The 21,401-nt window shown below is 39.6% G+C and overlaps 1 protein-coding gene across 4 annotated transcripts in view; it reads left to right on the top strand.

Annotated features, from left to right (window-relative positions):
- The window catches only part of RALGAPA2 (Ral GTPase activating protein catalytic subunit alpha 2), a 489,478-nt gene that overhangs the window by 446,581 nt on the left and 21,496 nt on the right, over window positions 1-21,401 (top strand). For 2 of the 4 annotated variants that reach the window (XR_016314086.1, XM_089686529.1), the window contains exon 40: window positions 18,183-18,212. The exons of the other annotated variants lie outside the window; for them this stretch is intronic. Coding sequence is in view for 1 of the 2 variants with exons in the window: in XM_089686529.1 (XP_089542655.1) it covers window positions 18,183-18,187 (5 nt within the window). In the remaining variant the exon portion in view is untranslated. The remainder of the gene's footprint in view (window positions 1-18,182; window positions 18,213-21,401) is intronic. 4 annotated transcript variants of the gene reach the window in all.

Here is a 21,401-nt window from a genome sequence, read left to right as displayed (position 1 = left end):
TGCTAAAATGCAAAATGTGTGTCAACGAACATCAGTGTGCGTTAAATTGCGACTAAAATGGATGGAAATGTACATGAATTTTATAGTTACACTGCGAAACCATATTTCACCAGGAGGTGGCTTCATGTAGAATCTGTTACTGCCGCGCTCTATTCTGAGAACGTCAGAAACCATATGGAGAGGTAGACCGTTTTTTTTTTTTTGTTGTATAATAGAGGAGTCTCAAAAAAATATGTAAATGTCCTTTTTTTTCTTTTTCTTTTTTTTTTCCTTCTGGAAACCTCATTTAATCAGCAGTGGATTATAACGTAAACAGTGTTTAGTTTGGATCCCAAAGATATAAGGAACCTTATACCTTTCTTGGTATAAAAAAAAAAAAGTTACATATCCACTTGTCTTTGTTAAGGAGTAATAAAGTTGGAGTATTAGTCTTGAAGTTAATTTAATTTAGCAGTAGGAGTTATTATAACTGCATGCATTAATATATGTTGTAAATATTACATAGGTGTGCTAACATTATCCTTTACATATGCTCAAATATTTAACTTTTTAAAGAGTCTAGGCCATAGCAGGGATTCTAAACAGCAGAGTTTTCTTTCTGGTACAATAAATTTTATTGAGTAATAATAACAAGATTAAATGGTGAAGTCCCACGCAGGGGACAGATTCAGAGATAAAAAAAAAACAAAAAACAGGTGATAACAGACAAGCCCATTTTAAAGAGATCCCAAGGCAAGGGAAGCAATAACATCCAGCAACCAGTGCCTGAAGTGGCAGCATACAATCTAAGGCAGGGGTGTCAAACTGCGGCCCTCCAGCTGTTACGGAACTACAAGTCCCATGAGGCATTGCAAGACTGACAGTTACAAGCATGACTCCCAAAGGCAGAGTCATGATGGGACTTGTAGTTCCTCAACAACTGGAGGGCCACAGTTTGACACCTGTGATCTAAGGCTTGACAAAGTGGATGGGTGGGTATAGCAGAGTGTTTTTTTTTTTTTTCCAAGTATCACCAGCAGTCCACATTTTGGTAGTATATGCTTAAGTGGAGTCATTAAAGTGATAATAAAGCTCTTTATTTTTATGCTAAAATATAAAAAAGATGTTATACTGTTCTGTACGATGATATTGCACAGAGCGCTCCATTACCTCCTCTTTGGTGGTCCCCTGTCTGTACTGTCTGCTCCTTCTTTCTCCAGGTTTTTCTATAGCAAGCTGTGCTAAGGGGGCACTCATGTGCGCATGCTCCCGAGCCGGCCTGTGTGCATCCAAGACAAACTCAGCACTGGTAAGTCATGCCCCTGCTCCCTCCTCACAGAAGTTTGACTGAGAGCAGCCATAGCCTATGCCTTCAGCTGCTGTCCGTGTCTCTGTCTGTGAGACCAAGAAGTGAGAGCACTGCAGGTGCTGTAGCAGTGACAGCGCTGGATCGGTGAGAGGACTCAGGTTAGTGTTTAGGGATGGGGGGGGGGGGGCTATAATAGGTGGTGGCATGTTTTTTTTTTTTTTTATCTTAATGCAGAGAATGCCTTAAGGTAAAAAACCTTTTGAATTTAGAACCATTTTATTTGTCTCAGCAATATGACTTAGCTTTTGGGCACTATCCACAAAACAAGCACTGTTGGTAAGAGGATGGTATGGTGTTATATGGAATCCTAGTGACTTAGAAATCTTCAAACCTGACTGGCAGTAGCATTGTGTTATCACACACACACACACTAATATGCATTGTGTTAGGGCAACCCCTTCATTAAGAATGGGCTGCCAAGGGACAGAGAGCGATCAAAAACAAACCTGCACCTTTTGCTTTATTGCAGTGCACCACAACACACAGCACATTGATACATAGATTAATTGGCACGTACTATATTGTATATACTGAAGGTATTAAGCCGCCCTTACATAAGAAATTGCAAAGAACCTTAACATAGCCATCAACCTAGGATCTGCAAATACTTTGTACTGTAATATATGTTGTGCCTGTACAGCAGAATGTGCTTAGACATCATTCGTAATGATATGAAGGTCACTGGAAAGAACTTCCAAAGGGTTAATTACATGGGGACTCTTGACTGCTGAGAGGACTGATCTAATCAGTGCTGAATCCATGTACATCTGTTCACTATGAGGTCATTCTGCATGCTAATGATTTGTAAAATGAAGCATAATGATGCACTTTATACAAATGAATGTAAACCGTTTCACTCTTTACCTGTTACTCCAGACACAAATCTGTAAAGAACTGAAGTGATTTAACACACTTTGTCTTTTCTTGTATAGCACCATCATTAGAATGGCTTTACAAGTTGGTTGTGTTTCCCTCCTCTCTATACAACAGATGGCAAGACTTTCTTGTCATGGTTAGGCATAAAACATTTTGCCATTAGTCCACTGTATAGACAGTTGGATCATCACTGGCTGCTGAATTCAGTGTTCTTGAACCTACATTTTTGTACTCTACTCTGATAAATTGCACATAAAGATAGTTTGTTTGTTTTTTTTTAAAAGAAAAAACAAAAAGGATATTCATAAACAGGACACTTTCTACTTATCTTTAATCAATACATAATTATAAATGTAAATAGACAGTGCTTATATACCTTTTTCACAGATTTCTGATGCAGGTCACATGATCACTTTTCTTCCTTCAGCACATCACAGACTTGCGTGTGGGCATGACCAACTCAGGGACATTGACAACAGGGTTAGGGATCCAAAGGTAGGAAAGCTGCTGTCGATCAAGAGAGAAGAGATGGGCATTGGGCATGGCTACAATCTGACAAGGGAAGATATAGTGTGCCTGTGACTTTGAAAGAATATAAAAGGGCCTCAAACTGACCATGCTAGCTTCCATTCTTAGTGTGGTAAATTTGCAATCAGGAACTAGGGAAATGGCAGGATCAACTAGATATTACCAAAGGAGCACCATAGGAAATGAATCATCTATAGCCTAAGTGTTCTGCTCACTTGTCAGGGTTTCGTATATGAACAGGGCTTACTCATATGATTTTTTTTTTTTTTAATCTTGTGGGCTTTACACTTGAATTAAAGAGCATGTAAAACCAGAAAGGTGGTATCTTCTTAAATCAGTTTAAAACTAAAGTGTAATCCTACTCTGTTCTAACTAAGATTGGGACATAAACATTGAAGTGGTTACATTGAGAGCAGATTGCCTAGAGTATGCCCTGTCCTCCTTATGGCCCACCAATATTCAGAAAGCACAGAATTTCTCAAGGCCACTGATGACCACTAATGTGTGTCTGCACCTAACAAAGATATCATAAGTAAAAGCTGGCCATACACTGAGCTAGTTTTGGCCAGTTCATCAGGACCCACAGGAGGCCCTTTCTGCACCTTCCTGCCCAACATCCATTTTTAGGATTTTAAGATAGAAGGTTTTCCATATACTGTACATAGTAACATTGAAAGAAATTATCATGCAAGACAGATAGACTAAGGAAGAGAAAAAAAAAGAAACACAGAAGGACCAAATACAGCACTGAGCTTGCAAAATACTAACCATAAATGGATGTGCTACCTGGCGGGATTGTGCAAAAAGTAACATTTTCCAGTTATAAGTAAAAGCAAAATTCTCAACCATAAGCAATAGAAGGGCACATCTCTATCTGGACCACATACATAACATTTACGCATTGGTTAAAGAAGGTGTTATGCTTTTCAAATTCAATGCAGCTATTCAATTCAGAATTTTGCTCACCTACAGTTGGTGGACTAGCAGACCCACCCAACATCCTTTAAAGGAGTACAGTCAAAACCTTTTTGGCTATACTTCTATGGATCACAGGAGTGCAGTTCGTTCTGCACTCCTGTGACCCATTTTCAGCAGACAGTGGGCTAAAGTCCGCTTTTCGCTGACATCACCAAGCCAGTCCAGGCTCTGGAAAAATCCCAACCATATGGTTGAGATCCACCCAGAATCCTGGACCGTCACCTGGCTCAGACTCTCATCAAACCACCAAGAGCCTGAGCCAGCCACCCGCCACCTCCACAGCCAAGCGCTCCAGCCACAGAGCAGAGAGCTGGAGACTGACAGTCACAGCTTTCTGCTCAGAGCGGAGGGGGAGAACTGAGCGATCAGCAGTCTTTGATCACTCAATTCTCACTGCAAAAAGATACAGCATCAGATTGATGTTGCATCTGCCTAGGTGAGTATAACTTTTTTCTTTTTTTTTTTTATGAAGTTTTTTAAACAGTACACTTACACTACTTATCACCAGCAGTAATTTAATCAGTCTTTTTGTAGAATACAGAGGAAGCTATGGTTATTTGTGATGAGAAAATATCTATTGATAACTTGATGAACTGAAAATCTGTGATGTTTAATAAAAGATCAGTCAGATTTGTGAATTTTGATTTCAGAAATAAAATGTCAGATGCAGGAAGCCAGCTCGTACCCCATAATTCACACCAGCAAATTCACATACAACAGACGCTCTTAATCGTAGCCCAAGGCATTTTTCCCCATCAAATAATTACTCTAATTGGTTCAATCAAACATATTCATGTCACATTTCAGTGCATGTTTTAGATAAAAACAGAATATTGAATCTGTTATCAAACATGTCAATGATTATATTTACATATAAACATGCATTAATATACTGGAAAATTATCATTTTTTATTGTGATGGTATATTTGCAGAATATCATTTTTAGTGTCATGTACTGTAATTCATTCTTAAATATATTCTGCAGAAAATAATTAGATAGAGAAACAACAGCAGGAGTGCGTTATCCCCAAATACAAAGCCCAATATATCCTAAAACTTAACTTTTATTCATAACTGTCTAAAAGTCATAATGTAGAAAATGAAAGGAAGCCATTAGGATGCCCTGTGTATAACCTTATAGGGCAATGTGATATTAGTGCAAAAATGCAAAATGATGGAACAGATTTACAACTGTCTTCATTATAGGGAGATAACCAGACAACAAGCATGTATTTAGCGACCATTGGCCGATCTGGAGATGTGTATAGGGTAAGGTCAGTATCCTGGCTACATACCACAATCCATAGACATAGATTAATATTGAGAGTTACTGTAATTACTCTAGGGCTCAACTGTCCATCAAGTGCAAATATTTCACAGTAACCTTCCAGCCTGGAAAAAGAATGCACTTCAAGCAATCCACTATGTCCACCAGTCCACAAAAGTCTCCCTTTTCCTCCTACAACTAAACCACACATTACCCCAATTAAAACAAAGCTTCATCAGGGGTGTACAATGTAAATTTAGATTTATTTATTTTTTTGCCATGTGCTTTTAACCACTTAAATACCAGGAACAGGATACCCCCCTTCCTGCCCAGGCCAATTTTCAGGTTTCAGCGCTCTCACACTTTGAATGACAATTGCGCGGTCATGCAACACTGTACCCAAACTAAATTTTTATCATTTTGCTCACACAACTAGAGCTTTCTTTAATCACGACTGGGGTTTTTATTTTTTGCTAAATTAACAAAAAAAAGACTGCAATTTAAAAAAAAAAAAAACCTTTTTCTTTTTTTCTGTTATAAAAATTTGCAAATAAATAATTATTGTTCTTCATAAATGTAGGCCAAGATGTAGTCTGTTACATTTCTTTGGTGAAAATAACCCAAATCAGTATTTATTATTTAGTCTGTAGGAAAGTTATAGAGTTCACAAACTATGGGATATATCTGAAAATTGATCAATCCTGAAGTACTGAAAGCCAATCTAATTTCTTGAGGCCCAAAAATGTCACAACAGTATAGATATCCCCCAAATTACCCCTTTTTGCAAAGTAGACAGTCTGACGTATTTCATAAGAGGCCATTTTTTGGAAAATGAAGAAATTTAAAAAAATATTTTCACACCATTCACCAGTGCAGTACAGTGTCATCATATAACTGGTGTGGCAGTGATCAGGGACACTGACTAGTGACAGTGCAAAAAAATAAATTAATTTAAAAAAAAACATTTTAACCTCTTGACGCTGGCCGAACGCAAATGTGCTGCCACCCGAGGTCTGGGCCTAGACGCCGAGTGGCCGCACATTTGCGTTCTATTAAAAAAATACATATGTGCTGAGAGCGCGCGCCCTGCGCCCTCCCATCACTCTTGTCCAGTACTCACGGAAAGGTCCCGATCTCCTCTTTTGATCAGGACCTTTCCCAATCATGTGACCGCCGTGACGTTGTGTCACGGCGGTCACATGACTCTAAACTGGGTAATTTATCAGTAAATGATTATGGTAAGGACTAGATCCTGAACAAACAGAATGAAAAATTTACAATAAAAACCCTAAAATTCTTAGTATTGGTATGCAACCTCTGAGAGGTGGCGATCTACCTGAACAACATGAAAGAGATCCAAGATCACCGAGGTTTGGCGCCCTTTTTTTTGTTTGGGTTTTTTTTTAGGAAATTACCTAGCAAGGGCTAAAACAAATGTCACTGTAAAAACAAACTTAGCCTAATTTAAAAGTGGACAGTGTCCGTCAGTAGGACAATGGTTGGTGTCAGTAGTGCAGTGTCAGAAGAGCAGTGGACGGCATTAGTCAGTGAGGCAGAGGATCGTGTCATTAGTTTTTTTAATCTTTACAATTTTATTTTTTGGCTTTGGTGAAATATCAGGGGTATAAACAGGCCCATGATATCTCAATTTTGAGCCAGAGAAAGGGAGTGAGTACAGAAATTCCCCACTCTTTTTTTCTGCAACCTCAGCTGCACTGGACAGTGAATGAATGGGAAGTACTCTGTGCTGAGCAGCTTCCTGTTCATTCACAAACTGAAGAATAGTAAAGGCAGTTTACTATGCTTCCTTTCTCAGCAACCGGAGAGGAGGGAAGCTGGCAGCGCAGCAGAGATGGAGAGGGACATGGGGACAACCGGGGCAACAGAAAGAGAGGAGAGGCGGCATTTACTAGAATCAATTGGCTGGGGGACTGCTGTACACAGAATGTACATAGAATGCTTGAAGGTAAAAATCCTTGAGCCTTTACAACCACTTTAAAATTCAGTTGTAGAGTGCAGATAACTTACCTTGTTTATGAAAGACAGGTCCACTTTTTTACTTATTAATTGTCTGCAAATGTCTTTAAGGAAGAAATTGCCAGTCTTAACATCCCTTTCCATCCGTACCCACCACCTTTTAGTAGTCCTGTCTATGTCCTACATTCTGCCACCACGTTATCCTGGTGTGTAGTCTTTATAAATCGCACAATAAATCTAGTCTCCCACGTACACACAACATGGAAATGTAACTATTTTAGTAAATATAAACTGCTAAATACATTTTCTCATCAGCAGTATGTAGCAGTCTTGTGACTTCTATCAGTGTCTGTCTGAGCATTGGGTAAAGCTTGTAGGATGGGTTTTCATTCTGCTCTGACTGTCTTATGAGGCTGCATGACCCCTGACCCTCTATCTGGACAGTGCTGATTGGCTCTGTGCTGATCACATGAACCCTTGCGAAGAAAAAAAAACTCTCTAGCCATACACACTAAACTGAGCATGTGTAGAGTGACTCCTAGTGCTCTGTGCAATCAACAGATTGATTGGGGACAGTAGAAGGGGAGGATCAGATAAGTCAGGATCAAACAGCCTTTTTAAACAATGTGGAGGATTAACCCCTTAGATTCCACAGTGAGTATAACAAGCAGGCTTTACTGCATATACAAATTGATTTTACTGTTTTGGGTTTAGTAACACTTTAAAGTATTGATACTGGATAGCACCGTGTGTGAGTGACGCCAGTAACATCTGAGAATTTAAAAATGCTTTTAAAAGTTTTTAATAGTGTTTTTGCCAGTAATTTAATTGTGGGCACATTATGGTTGTATTACATATAAGTGCATGGAAACCTTTTGCATTGTATGAGGCAGGATTACAATTATTATTATTATTATGTTCACACTAGTGAACAACTGCTTGTAAATTGTTGCATGCCAGCTCTGTCAATTCATTGATGTGATGTCATATTGTAACAGATTTTTAATAAATACCAAAGTGCCAGTTAGAAGTCCTAGTACACCAAGTACTTGTCTGCCCCCACATTCTGTGTAGGAAATTGTTAGTTACTAAAAAATATATTGGTATGTAGTGTTGTTTGTTTTCTTTCATTGCTACTTAGCTTGATGATGCATTGGGCTTTCTTTCAGAGATCCATGCAGAAAGAGAAGCCCCTATAGCTGTGTAACTGATCTGCCACATGTATGGCTATCTCCAGCTTAACCGTTTAGAGAACAGCAGTTGTGCACCTCCAGTGCTTTGCTGGGTGGAGGAAAGCCCTGCTTAACAGCTGTCATAGCTTGAGGGTGGGCTGGCGTCTGGAACAGAGGCCAGGGAGGGAGGATGATGGAGATTAATTATATATCATCATTCTTTCACTTCCAGCGTGTCCATGGGTTGGTTTTAATGTCCATGATTATTGGATCCTTCATCGGGCAGACGGTAGCTTCCACTACAAACAGTAAAAAAAAAAAAAAAGTTTCTCCAACTTTTTCTGTTTTGTTTCTATTTATCTCAAAGAGGATTGGACACACTTAGATTTATTCAGGGTTTATTCAGTTATCATAAGGAAGATTTTCATGTTGATTATACAGCATTGTTGTCTTGTGTATTTCTAAAGCCGTACTGGACATTGTATGACCTGCGTCCTCAGTAATCAGGCAGAAAGTATATTCTAGTAAAACAATTCATATGCTCATCTCTCAAGCCGTCAGCAATATGACTTCTGCTCCCCCCTGTCCCAGTGGATCTCTTGTTCAGTGTCAGTTCCCCTTCACTCTATTGTTACTCTATGCTACCCCTCCCTCCCACCCTCATTCATTTCTGACCTATTGTGTCCTTTTCCCTTCTAGATATCTTCTCCCCTTCTGTGCCTACATCTGTTCCCCCCTCCTCACCTTTTCTCTTTGTCCATCCCAAACATTCCCTGCTCTAAACCTTTCAGACGTATTCTTCTCATCCATCAAAGGAGGTTCCTTCCCTCCTAGAACAGGACATTTTTTTGTCTTTGGGAAGCTTTGTTTTGTTTTCTGTTTCTCTTGTGTACTATAGGTATGTTCGAACTAAGCAATGCCTTGCTCAGGGGCTCAGACATCCAGGCTTATTTAATATGACAAGAAGCTGTATGCAAAGTGGTCTAGCCTATTGTAACCAGAGTTCTTCTTTCCCTAACATGACTCCAGAAAAAAAGAACTCTTACTGGTTTGTGGGTTACTGCACTTTGCACATCATGGTTACTCTTTGCCTTGGCTTATTAACATTTATGTAAACCCAGAAATTGCATCTAAGTATGTTGCAGCTTAAGCACCCTTACATTATTGGAGTGCTTCGCTTGTTTGCTGTACCGAGCTAATTTATTTTGTTAAATTCTGGGCATTTACCCTGTTCTGATGTGGCAACACTCACCCACTGCGCTACAATGCGTTTGTGGCACTGTCACCCTTGCGTGCAACCACAGGACTTTTTGAAGGCTGCCATTCTGATGGAGAGTGTGCCTGTAAAAAGTCAGGAGAATGACCAGTATCTGTGGCCACAGTACTACCCTTCATTGACAGCACTGTAAGCCAATAGCAGAGAGTAACAGAAGCCATGATTTGCTGCTCGTTCCCAGCACACACAGTCATGACCTTGAACTGAAAGAGCCCTACTGCAGAGAGTCATGTGACTGCTAGAAAAAAAAACTACAAATATTGTTTGGATTTTATTTGTCCGTTGTAAAAGAGGCTGACAAATCTCCTCCTTTATTCCACCATACTCTTGTGTTTTTGTTCTGTTTCCTTTGTGCCTTGTAGTTTGGGGGCTAAAAGAATGCATCCGGACTTCATAGCTGGCCGTATTTGGGAATTGTAACTAGTATCTCATAATTGATAACATATTTTATATATATTGCATTCATAAAGTAATATGACCCCCTTCACTTTTTTCAATTTTGCTATGTTGCAGCCTGATACTACAGTTGTTTAACCACTTGCCTACTGGGCACTTATAACCCCCTTCCTTACCAGGCCAATTTTCAGCTATCAGCGCTGTCGCACTTTGAATGACAATTGCGTGATCATGCAACACTATACCCATATGAAAGTTTTATAATTTTTTTCACACAAATAGAGATTTCTTTTGGTGGTATTTACTCACCGCTGGGTGTTTTATTTTTTGCGCTATAAACAAAAAAAGAGCAAAAAATGAAAAAAAAAATTTCTTTGTTTCTATTATACAATTTTGCAAACAGGTAATTTATCTCTTTCATTGATGTGCGTTGATGAGGCTGCACTGATAGGCAGCACTGATGAGGTGGCATGGATAGGTGGCATTGATAGTCAGCACTGTTGAGCTGGCATTGATGATGGGCACTGACTGGTGGCACTGACTGGCGGCACTGCTGGGTGGCACTGCTGGGCACCGATCATCCAGGCACTGATCATCAGTGCCCTGATGATCGGTGCCGATCCCTCCTCTGACAACTGCCGGTTCTCGGCAGTACTTTCCTTGCGCTGTGACAGCGTGAGGAAAGTGCAGCCGATAACCGGCAATTGCATTTCCCGTTGATCAGTGTGTCATTGAACATGGCTGATCACGTGGTAAAAGGCCGCTTGATTGGCCTTTTACCATATCACGCGATCAGCTGTGTCCTACGGACACAGCGATCACGGAGATCGCCGGGTGCACTCCCCCGGGGGCGTGCAGAAGAGCGCATTCTGGGAGGACATCATATGACATCCACCCAGAACTGGCCGGCCTCAGTGCAGCCGTCATTTTGCTATCTGCGGTTGGCAAGAGGTTAAAGTCCATTTTTTTTTCCTCATTTTTCACTCCATACCCCATAATGACAAGGTGAACACAGAATTTTAGAAGTGTTTGAAAATTTATGGAAAAAGAAAAACTGATTCCCATAAGTATTCAGACCCTTTGCAACAACTCTTGAAATTTAGCTCAGGTGCCTCTTGATCATTGTTAAGATGTTTCTACAAGTTGATTGGAGTCCACCTGTGGTAAATTAAATTGATTGCACATGATTTGGAAAGGCACACACATCTGTAAAAAAGGCCTCACAGATGACAATGCATACTGTTATCAGAACAAAAGCCATGAGGTCAAAGGAACTGCCTGCAGAGCACAGAGATAGGATTATTGCAAGGCAATAATTTTTGCTTTTGCAAGGCTGATCTGGGGAAGGCTACAAAAAATTTCTGCTGCACTGAAGGTTCCCAAGAGCACAGTGGCCTCCATAGTTTTCAAGTGGAAGACGTTTGGTACAACCAGGACTCTTCCAAGAGCTGGTCGACCAGCCAAACTGAGCAATCGGGGGAGAAGGACATTAGTAAGAGAGGTGACTAAGAACCTTTTGGTCACTCTGACTGAGCTCCAGAGATCCAGTTTGGAGATGGGACAAAGTTCCACAAGGACAACCATCACTTCAGCCCTCCAGCAATCTGGCCTTTATGGAAGAGTGGCTAGACTGAAGCCTCACCTCAATGCAAAACACATGAAAGCCTGTTTGGCGTTTGCAATAAAGCGTGTGTTGTTCCATTCTTGCCTGATAAAGGATTCTAACTGCTCAACAGTCCTTGGTCATCTTTGTAGTATTTTTTGTTTCAAGATTTCAAATATTTTCCTTTGGTGAAAGTTCTGGACTGCAGGCAGGCCAACTAAGCACCTGGACTCTTCCACCATAAAGCCATGTTGCTGTCATGCTGATTGCTGATACAGTATGCGGTTTAGCATTGTTCTGCTGAAATATGCAAAGCCTTCCCTAAAAAAGATGTCACCTAATGAGAGCATATGCTGCTCTAAAAAAATGGATATATACAGTATTCCAGCATTGATGGTGTCTTTCCAGATGTGCAAGCTGCCCATTTAATAGGTACTAATGCATCTCCATACCATCAGAGATACAGGGTTTTGATTTGAGGGCTAATAGCAAACTTAAAAGGTCCCTCTCCTCCTTAATCCAGAGGATGCAGTGCCCATGGTTGCAAAAAAAGAATGTCAAGTTTTGATTTGTCTGACCAAGGAACAGTTTTGCACTTTGCAACAGACCATTTTAAATGAGCTTTGGCCCAGAGAAGATGGCGTTTCTGGATTATGTTAAGATAACATAGCTTCTTTACATGATAGAGCTTTAACAATTATTTTTGGAAATATTCCTGAGCCCATGCTAGAGGAATCCAATATTGTATTTTGCCTTGTCCCTGATGCACAGAGACTTCTTCAAATTCTCTGAATCTTTTGATATTATGTACTGTAGATGATGATATATATAAAGTATTTGCAATTTTACATTGAGGAACCTTTTCTGAAATTGTTCAACAATTTATAGATGCAGTTTCTCACAGATTGGTGAACCTCTGCACATCTTTACTTTTGAGACACTCTGACTCTTTAAGATGCTCTTTTTATCCAATCATGTTACTGACTTGTTACCAATAAACTAATTAGCTGCAAAATGTTCTTCCAAGCCTTCTTTGTTAGTACCACTTACGTTGCCAGCTTTTTGTTGCCCTGTCCCAAATTTTTTGAGACGTATTGCTGCCATCAATTTCAAAATTACCTTATGGTTTTTCTTAAACTGGTACATTTTTTCAGTTTAAACATTCGATATGTTTTCTATGTTTTATTGCAAATAAAATATGGGTTTATGAGATTTGCAAGTCATTGCATTCTGCATTTATAAAGAGCTTACATAGCATCCCAACATTTTTGGAATCGGGGTTGTATATATAGACTTTGATATGACTCATCAGTGTACAATGTATAGACAACTGAAACCAGGAGATTCTAGAATCAGTAGCATAGCTTATCAGTTGTTGTCTGGAGTGTTAATTTCTTTCCCTGTTTTGAATGCAAAGATAAGCCTGATGCTGACTTATGATAGGATATGAACTAAAAACTCCAAAGACATGCTGGTAGGTTAATTGGCTCCTGTCTAAATTGTCCCTAGTATGTGTATGTATGAATGTGAGTTAGGGACCTTAGATTGTACACCCCTTGAGGGTTAGGGACTGATGTGAATGTACAATATATGTATGTAAAGCGCTGCGTAAAATTGACGGCACTACATAAGTACCTGAAATAAATAAATAAAAAGTGTGTCTGCCAAACAGTGCATCCAAACACAGTGTACATACAGAAGTAATCATCTATTGTTATTGCTTGCGTACTACCGATTTTTGTATTTTACCAGCCATTCCCCCTTAATGATATAGTAATGATCATGATTTATGATGAATTTCTTTAATAATTTGTAGTCTCTGGGTAGCAGTAGCAGTTAAGAAGATAAGAAATGGCTTGTTTAAGCTCTTAAAACTGAACTCTGACCTTACCTTCAGTCTTGTAGTTGTACAGACTACTTTCCTGTTCTGAAATGACGTAGTCTAATTCACTGCACATTAAAAGCTGCAGCTAATCAGACTACCACTTTATTTCCTGGCTGCAGAATGTCCAATATCATCTATCCCTTTCCTTCCCGTGCCAAGACAGTCAGCCTAGGAACACCCATTCCTCACCCATTGATGCACTTTAGCCTGTTCCCACCCGGCCAATAGCAGAATAATGCTGAGTGGGACTCTTGTCCATACCAGTGGGCGTCATATGACATTCCCGGATCGCGCCTCACGTGTGTGTGCGGGGCCGTGCTGTGGCGAGATCTGTCCCTGGCTGTGTACCTCAGATTACAGATCTGTGCACTGCCCCTTTGCCAGTACCATGTACAGCAGGTCACATAACAATTGTAAACAATGGATGGCTTCCTTTCATGCCATCCTTTGTATACAATTATGTCACTCGCTGTGATTGGTCACAGTGATCACATGTACAGACTGAGCCAATCACAGTCCATCTGTGTCATGTGATTAGCTGTGACTAATCACAACAAAAAACCTGAATGAATTGATTTCATTCAGTTAAATGCTTGCTTATAGCAAAGAAATTATTTGCTATAAGCAATCATAATGTGTGGGAAAAAAAATAATCATTTCCCCAGAACAGTACTATGTTATTATGGTAATATTATACTACTCTGGTCACAGTGTATAATGAAAAGAAAGATCTTTAAAAAAGAAAGTAAACAAATTTTAAAAAATTGGAAAAAAACACTTTTTTCGGACTGTCAGCAGTCAGTGTCCCTAATCACCGCCACACCAGTTATATGATGACACTGTACAGCACTGGTGGCAGTATTTATTTAAAAAAAATTACAGCTTCAAAAAACTTGCCATTCCTCTTACTAAATACCTCATACTGACTACTTTGCAAAAAGGGGTCCTTTAGGGGATATCTGTACTGTTCTGACATTTTTGGTCCTCAAAAATTAGATTGGCTGTCAGTACTTCAGGACTGATGGATTTTCAGATCTATACCATAGTTTGTGAACTCTATAACTTTCCTACAAACTAAATAATAAATACTGATTTGGGTTATTTTCACCAATTAATGTAGCAGAATATATCTTGGTCTAAATTTATTTAGACCAAGAATAATTATTTATTTGCAAAATTGTATAACAGAAACAAAAATGTAGGGTTTTTTTTAAACTTTACGTTAATTTAGCAGAGAATAAAAACCTCAGTGGTGATAAAATAACACCAAAAGAAAACTCTGGTTGTGTGAACAAAATGATACAAATTCAGGTTGGGTACAACGTTGCATGACCGCGCAATTGTCATTCAAAGTGTGAGAGCGCTGAAACCTGAAAATTGGCCTGGGCAGGAAGGGGGTAAAAGTGCCCGGTATTGAAGTGGTTAATATTTGCAGAATTCCCTCAGAAAGCCAACCCACTTCTTGCATCAAAGTCAAGGACTCTTGTGAGGAATACTGAGGCAGGGAGCTGTGATGTTTTTAGGCAGCTGAGTACAGCATCCTGCTAGCTCCTCCTACTATCCAAGGTCTGCCTGCATTGCATAGAGAAGGATGGAGACCCAGTGATGTTACAGCCACCGATATATAAGTTGCATATAAAAAATGGAAAGGTTTTTTTTTTTTTTTTTTTAAAGTCATGCATGTATACTGGGTACATGTACATTTTGTGGAAGAACTCCAGGAAAACCACAGCACTCTTTTGTAAGAAAAAAAATAATGCTTGTTACGGTAGAAAAGTTGGACAATGTCCTCATTATGCTTGTTATAGACAGTAACAACTTCACAAAATGTAGTCCTCTACCAGCGGAACATAATGCACCTCAAGACCCCCCTAGCTTCTGGCTGTAATAATTGAAGTGTCTGGAGAGATGAGAGGTAAAAGAGGCTGCTTCAGGTGGTGATAGCATGATGATTTATGAGAAATAGAGACTTTCAGCAGCTAAATAACAATTTCATGCACGAAAATAACAGTTGCACACCTAAGCAATATTTATCTTTATTTTTTTTAAGAACATTGCTGTGAAGTGAAACGATAACACAATAACTTATTCAGCTAAGTGAATTGAAACTCTTATGCCTCTGGATATAACTAACATGTTTTCTATAGTTTCATGCAGTTTCTAAATGCAAATTGATTGCGTATTATAACCTGTAAGCAGTTGCTTCACTTCTGAAGTGGAAGAGCTGGTGATATGCTAATTAACTGCCAGACAATCAGATTAATTTGCTGTTTTGCCCATCCTGTTTTAAGTAACTAGGAGTCAGTGGGAGGCTTATTGTGTTTCTGTCTGCTTTTTGCTAGTGATAGCTATGAGGTGTTGAGGAGGATTGAGGTCCACATTTTTAAAATTCTTCCACATGTGTGTGACTGGTAGGAGGTATAGGGAACCCCATACACAATAAGAGACCGTTTTACTGAAGTGGGAGTAGAATGGGGTTTTTTTTCTAATCCCCTGCATATAAATGGCCATTTTCATTCTGAACACAAATTCACTTAATTGGCATTGCTTTACACTTTAGAAATCAGGTATATACTTGGGATGTGAAGTAATCATCCCTAGCAGAACGTAAAACAGAACAGAATGCTGGGATCTTCATGTCTTTTCTTGTAATTATGAAGGATTATGGAATTGTGTTCTAGGATATAAACTAATCCCTTTGACACGAAAGGAATGATCTTTTTTTCCCTGTGTTTATAATGCTTAATGAAGGTCAAGAAAAAACACATTAAGATGTGACCTATAAATATTATTTCTGCATTTCTATGTAATGTATCTTCCGTTAGAGATCTATATTCTATCTGCCTGCTATTGTACAGCATAGGTGTCTGTATATACGGATCATTGCATTCCTGAATGCTGGTGTCACTTCTCTTCTCAAAGATCCACTATAGGAATACCTGCTGTAGAGCAGCCTTTCTCAACCTTTTTACTGTGGAGCAACACTTGAAAGAATGATCAGGTCTTGGGTACCCCTGCTAAAAACGATTTTGTATACAAATCGTGGTACATTAGCCATGCCACATTGGTGGTCAATGAGAGTAGGTCTCCTTACGCTGTTGGATAGAAGAAAGACTCTCTTTACACTGATGGTTATTGGGTAGAATGCCCGTTGCACTGGTGTTCAGTGCAGTGCTTCCATACATTAAGGGACAGTGGGGAAAATGCTCCTTATATTGGTAGTCAGTGGAGGGAATGCCTCCACTATTACATACAACAAACATAATCCTTGGTGTTAGTGGCTGTAGGCACCATCAGGTGGTCTACCACAGGACCCACAGGCAGCCTCTTGAGGAACTCTCTAGAGGAAGGCTGGTCTAAAGAGGTTACGGGAAATTCAGCTCTCCTTAGGACCATGGCTATCACAGTGGGATAACACTTGGGGTAGATCTCTCTAATGGAATCACTTATTGCAGTAAGAAACCCTGCATCACAATCCCCAAGTTAAAAAAAATAAATAAATAGATACAAATTTTGAGTAGAGTTCTACTTTAACCTTTTTACAAATGTTAGCCAAACAACCTTTACTGTCATTCCTTGGGACAGTGATCACCAGGACAAATATGGTTAAATTCCCCCTTGTGGAGACACAGATAGAAAAGTGAGGTGCTCAGCTTATGGTGACACTGTGTCATAGCTCAGTTTACAAGAAGAAGCCTGAATGCCACGCATGGTACCTCAAATTTATAGAGGTCAAAATGCAAAAGTGGTCACATAAAAAAAAAAGGAATAGCATCCACTACCAAGATAAGGGGACAATTGGTGAACAGGGGGTGCAAAGGATGGTTACTATCAAAAATTAGAAAACCCACCAATCCATCCAGCACCTTACTCATACATCCGATGCTTGGATCCACAGCTTACAGCGACACTGTGATGCAACTTAGTTGCAAGAAATAGTCAGCACTCTACTCATGCACTTCTCTATATGTTTGTGGTATATGAGCGATGTGCTGGCTATTTCTTGTAACTGAGCATTAACATGATATCACAATAAGTTGAACACCCAGGCATTGGGCATATGTGTAAGGTGTTGGATGGATTAGACAGTTTTCTAGTTTTTGACAGTGACAATGCTGTGTGCCCCCTATTCACCAACAACTCCACCCCCCCCACCTTTCCCCTATTTTGATGGTGGATAATATGTGCCTTCCTATCTTTATGTTGCCACTTTTAGTTTTGACCTCTGGATGTGAGATTCATGGGCGCTGTACTATCTATTCCTTGTAATTGAGCAATAATTTGGTGTCACCGTAAGCCTAGCACCCCAACATTGGGCATATGGGTAAGGTGCTGGATAAACTGATTTTTTTTAGCAGTTAAAACTTGCTTTAGATACACTTTATATATTGTTGCATCAATCTGTTTACAATTACTGAACACATTTTGTTCTGCAGCTAAACCTTTACAGTTTGTATGATCATTAATAATATGAAGAGTTTTTATGAGCAGTTAAACTTTTCCCACTAGTTCAAAATGAGCTTTTATTTGTCGTGGTTACAGTAGGTAGACCAGTCTGGTTGGTTACTTTGGGTCATTGCTCAGTATGTATTGTTCTTTTCTTTACTGTATATGCTGTTAGGGGAGGCCTCCATTTGGTCAAAGAAAATATCCAGCTTATCACTTTTAGTGCTACTACTGCTTTGTAAGGCTGCCTACGCCTCAAACCCTGCTGACATCAGGATTAGCAGCATCCACAATATGGCCACCAATAGGTTTAGGTGCTAAGGGTAACATCTTCTGCTAATTCAGTATTCCGCTAAAAATGGCTGATGCAGCTAATGTGTCGTGCTTAACACCACCTTGTGTTTTTCTTTGTTCTTTCCCTTCTTTTAGATTAGAAAACTCTTTACGGTTATGGGAAAGGTAAGACTTCTGCAACTGGGAAGCTGCACTGGTTACCCTGGCTTGTTTCACAGTGGCTTTTCTCCATTCGACATTTATTATGCATTTTGTAAGAGGAGGACGAAAGACAAAACCAAAAATCCCTTTCCATCCAAAGAAAGGAAATTTTGCGAGAAGCTTCTCTGAAACAAGTGGTATTGGGAACGAACACCTGACTGTGTAGTGGCACTGACAATAACTCTGCACCATTAGTAATTCCCCCTGCCCCTGCATGTCTGAGCTTCAACGGAAAGGCGCATTCTTTTCCCTTTTTCTCCTGCTTCTGTTTGCTTGGGGCGGAATCTGACACCAGCACCTGCCATACTGGAACATGTCTTTGTTGCTTTGCACTTTTGTTTGAATTGCTGCAGGGACGCCAATGGGAGTTAAAATCCATTTACTTTTTTTTTTCTCTCTCTCTCTGTTGCCTCGCTCTCATTCCCTCTGTAAGCTTAAGAAGCATAGAATAGGATCTGCTGATACACAGATAAGAATCGGCACGTGCTGTGCAACTCTAGCCCTTTGAGTTAGCTAAACTTAATAAGTACCTTTCTTTTTTTTTTTTCCTTTTTTTTTTTTTCTTTTTCTTTCTGGGGGGAGGGCAGATTGGGCTTCTGAATGGAACAGCTGGGAGAGGGAAGGCAGACAAAAGAAGGGGAAACATTGAGTGCTATGAACCTAGAGATTGGAGGGAGCAGTCTACAGAGCAGGGAGCAGGCTGGCCACACGCCAGGTGTGACCTTTGCAGGCTCATTGGCTCTGCTTGTTTGTCTGGGCAATTTACAATTCAGCACTAGGGCTGAAAGACAGTGACAGCATACTTGTTGTATATAATAAAGGATGCAGAGGAGGGCTGGTCCCAGGCATAATGATCACAATGAATGCTGTAAACTCACCAGGGGACAGTTTACTACATTATGCCCTTAAAAGTTAAAGAAACAAAGTGCGTGTATTAAAAATCACCAGTTATTAACTGGATGTCATACATGGCACAAAGTCTTGCAGTTAAAAGAAATTAAATACTATTTAAAAAATTGCACAGGAATAGAACCAATAAAAGTTAGTAGACAAGCTCTCACCAATTGTTATAACTCATTACTGCCTTGTCCCCATATTTTATGACACTTTGCAATCTGGAGCGAACAGCAATAAAACACATTCAAACAATTTACTGATAGAGTGAAAGGTTAGGAGACTTGTCTTACAAGAGCTGACCATCTAAAAGAAAAAGCAGAGCTGAGACATGAGGAACAGTTTTATACAAAGGGACAGCCATGCCAAGGTATAAGACATAACTGTTTAAAGTACTGTTGCATGTCAGTTATGTGCAAGCACAGATATTAAAAGATAAATGAATCAACATATTCTTCTTAAGAACTGGGGTTCCTTCTGCTCAGACAATCAGATTCATTCCTTCTCTGCAAGTCTGAATCCTCGTTGGCAGCTGCAAGGAAATAATGCCTGTTTTTAGTAATGGTGAGATAATACATCAGTGTGTAATGGGGGATAGTGCAAGTTGGGGAATAAAGACAGATATAGGGGTCATCTGTTTTAAAGGATTCTAGGAAAACTGCCATCACTACAAGATTTGATGATTGCGGCACATTTTAGTAAAATATAGTGTGCCGTGTTATCCCATAAGAAACGTAAAAATTTGCATGAACACAATTTGATGCATATGCTCATATATCCATACCTGGAAAGTTTATACAAATCATTACTTTATATCAGGTTTTGGCCAAACTGGCACCTAGAGCAAAGAACAGTGAAGCTGTTGCCTTTAGCTAATTGGCGAAATCCAACTTCTGTGTTCTCCATGCAGAAGAGAGAATGAATAACGTCAGTCATATTCATGTTTTTTCCTGTTTTTATCATTAAGAATGCAAAAGGAATTAAAAAGCCTTCCACTAAAATACAGTAAAGTATTGCAAAAATCCTTGAAATAGAAGATATTTATGTGATCTCAATTCTATAACAGATTTCAAAAACAAGAAACTTGCTATGCTTTTGAGAATATTCGGCAGAGCCATGCAGGGTATTCCCTTGTGTACATTCAGAACTAGAACTTATTGCACAGAGAGATGTATACAAAAAAGAATGAAACCCCAAGTAAATCTTTTTCAAATCTTTTCCTACAAAGTGTCTAGTGCCAATATCTGAATTCAGGGGGCTCTGCCCATAAAAGTTCTTAATTAAAAGGCCTCTATCCTATTGGGAAAAAATTATATCTCATGTATGAGTATGTAACAAGGAATAAGTTAATTAATGTTAATTAATTAAGCAGCACAGTGGCTAAATGGTTAGCACTTCCGCCTGGCAGTACTAGGGTCGTTGGTTTGAATCCCTTCCACGGCACCACCTGCCTGGAGTTTGCATGTTCTCCCTGTGCCTGCGTGGGTTTCCTCCGCGTACTCCGGTTTCCTCCCACACTCCAAAGACATGCTGATAAGTGAATTGGATCCTGTCTAAATTGTCACTAGTATGTGTATGTATGAATGTGAGTTAGAGACCTTAGATTGTTCACCCCTTGAGGGTTAGGGACTGAAGTGAATGTACAATATATATGTAAAGCGATGCAAATTGACGGCGCTATACAAGTACCTGAAATAAATAAATAAAGTAAATTTATGTAGAGGCCACTGTAAATGCTAGCAGGATCTGCTACCCTTTAGGGATCTTGTTGTGCCTGCTCATCCCTTAACATAAATGGTTACACAGGACAAGCATTTGCATTTAAGGCAGACTATAGATGATTCTATTTTCTTTCCGGCAGCCATGGGTTGCAGGAAAGAAAAATGATTGATTCCCCTATCAACACGTGGCTATAGCCATGGACAATAATCGCATGTATTAATCCAACATGCTGGTTTTATCCAAGTCAGGTACAATCAGCCTGCCCATACATGGTTCAGATCTTGTCCAGCCCTGCTGAACTGGTCAAGAGTCAAAACATCTATGGCTGGCTTATTACCTAAGGCGCATGCTGGGGAAGACGTTCTGCAGTAACCACCAACAAAGTTTTCTTACTTGATTTTCCCCCTGATGAGGCTTGACCAGTGGTGTCTGCAGGTACTCCATATACTCTAGATTTGGCTGGTTTTGTGGTGATTTCTGTCAATAAATCTTTACACTCTCATACTGGCACTAAACTTCATACCTGTACACATACTC

This window comes from Staurois parvus, unplaced genomic scaffold (genome assembly GCF_062004578.1).
Source record: "Staurois parvus isolate SC_StPar_1 unplaced genomic scaffold, SC_StPar_1.0 ptg000401l, whole genome shotgun sequence".
Taxonomy (NCBI): domain Eukaryota; kingdom Metazoa; phylum Chordata; class Amphibia; order Anura; family Ranidae; genus Staurois; species Staurois parvus.
The sequence above is the reverse complement of the archived record's forward strand: the minus strand, read 5'-3'. Positions and strand labels throughout refer to the sequence as shown.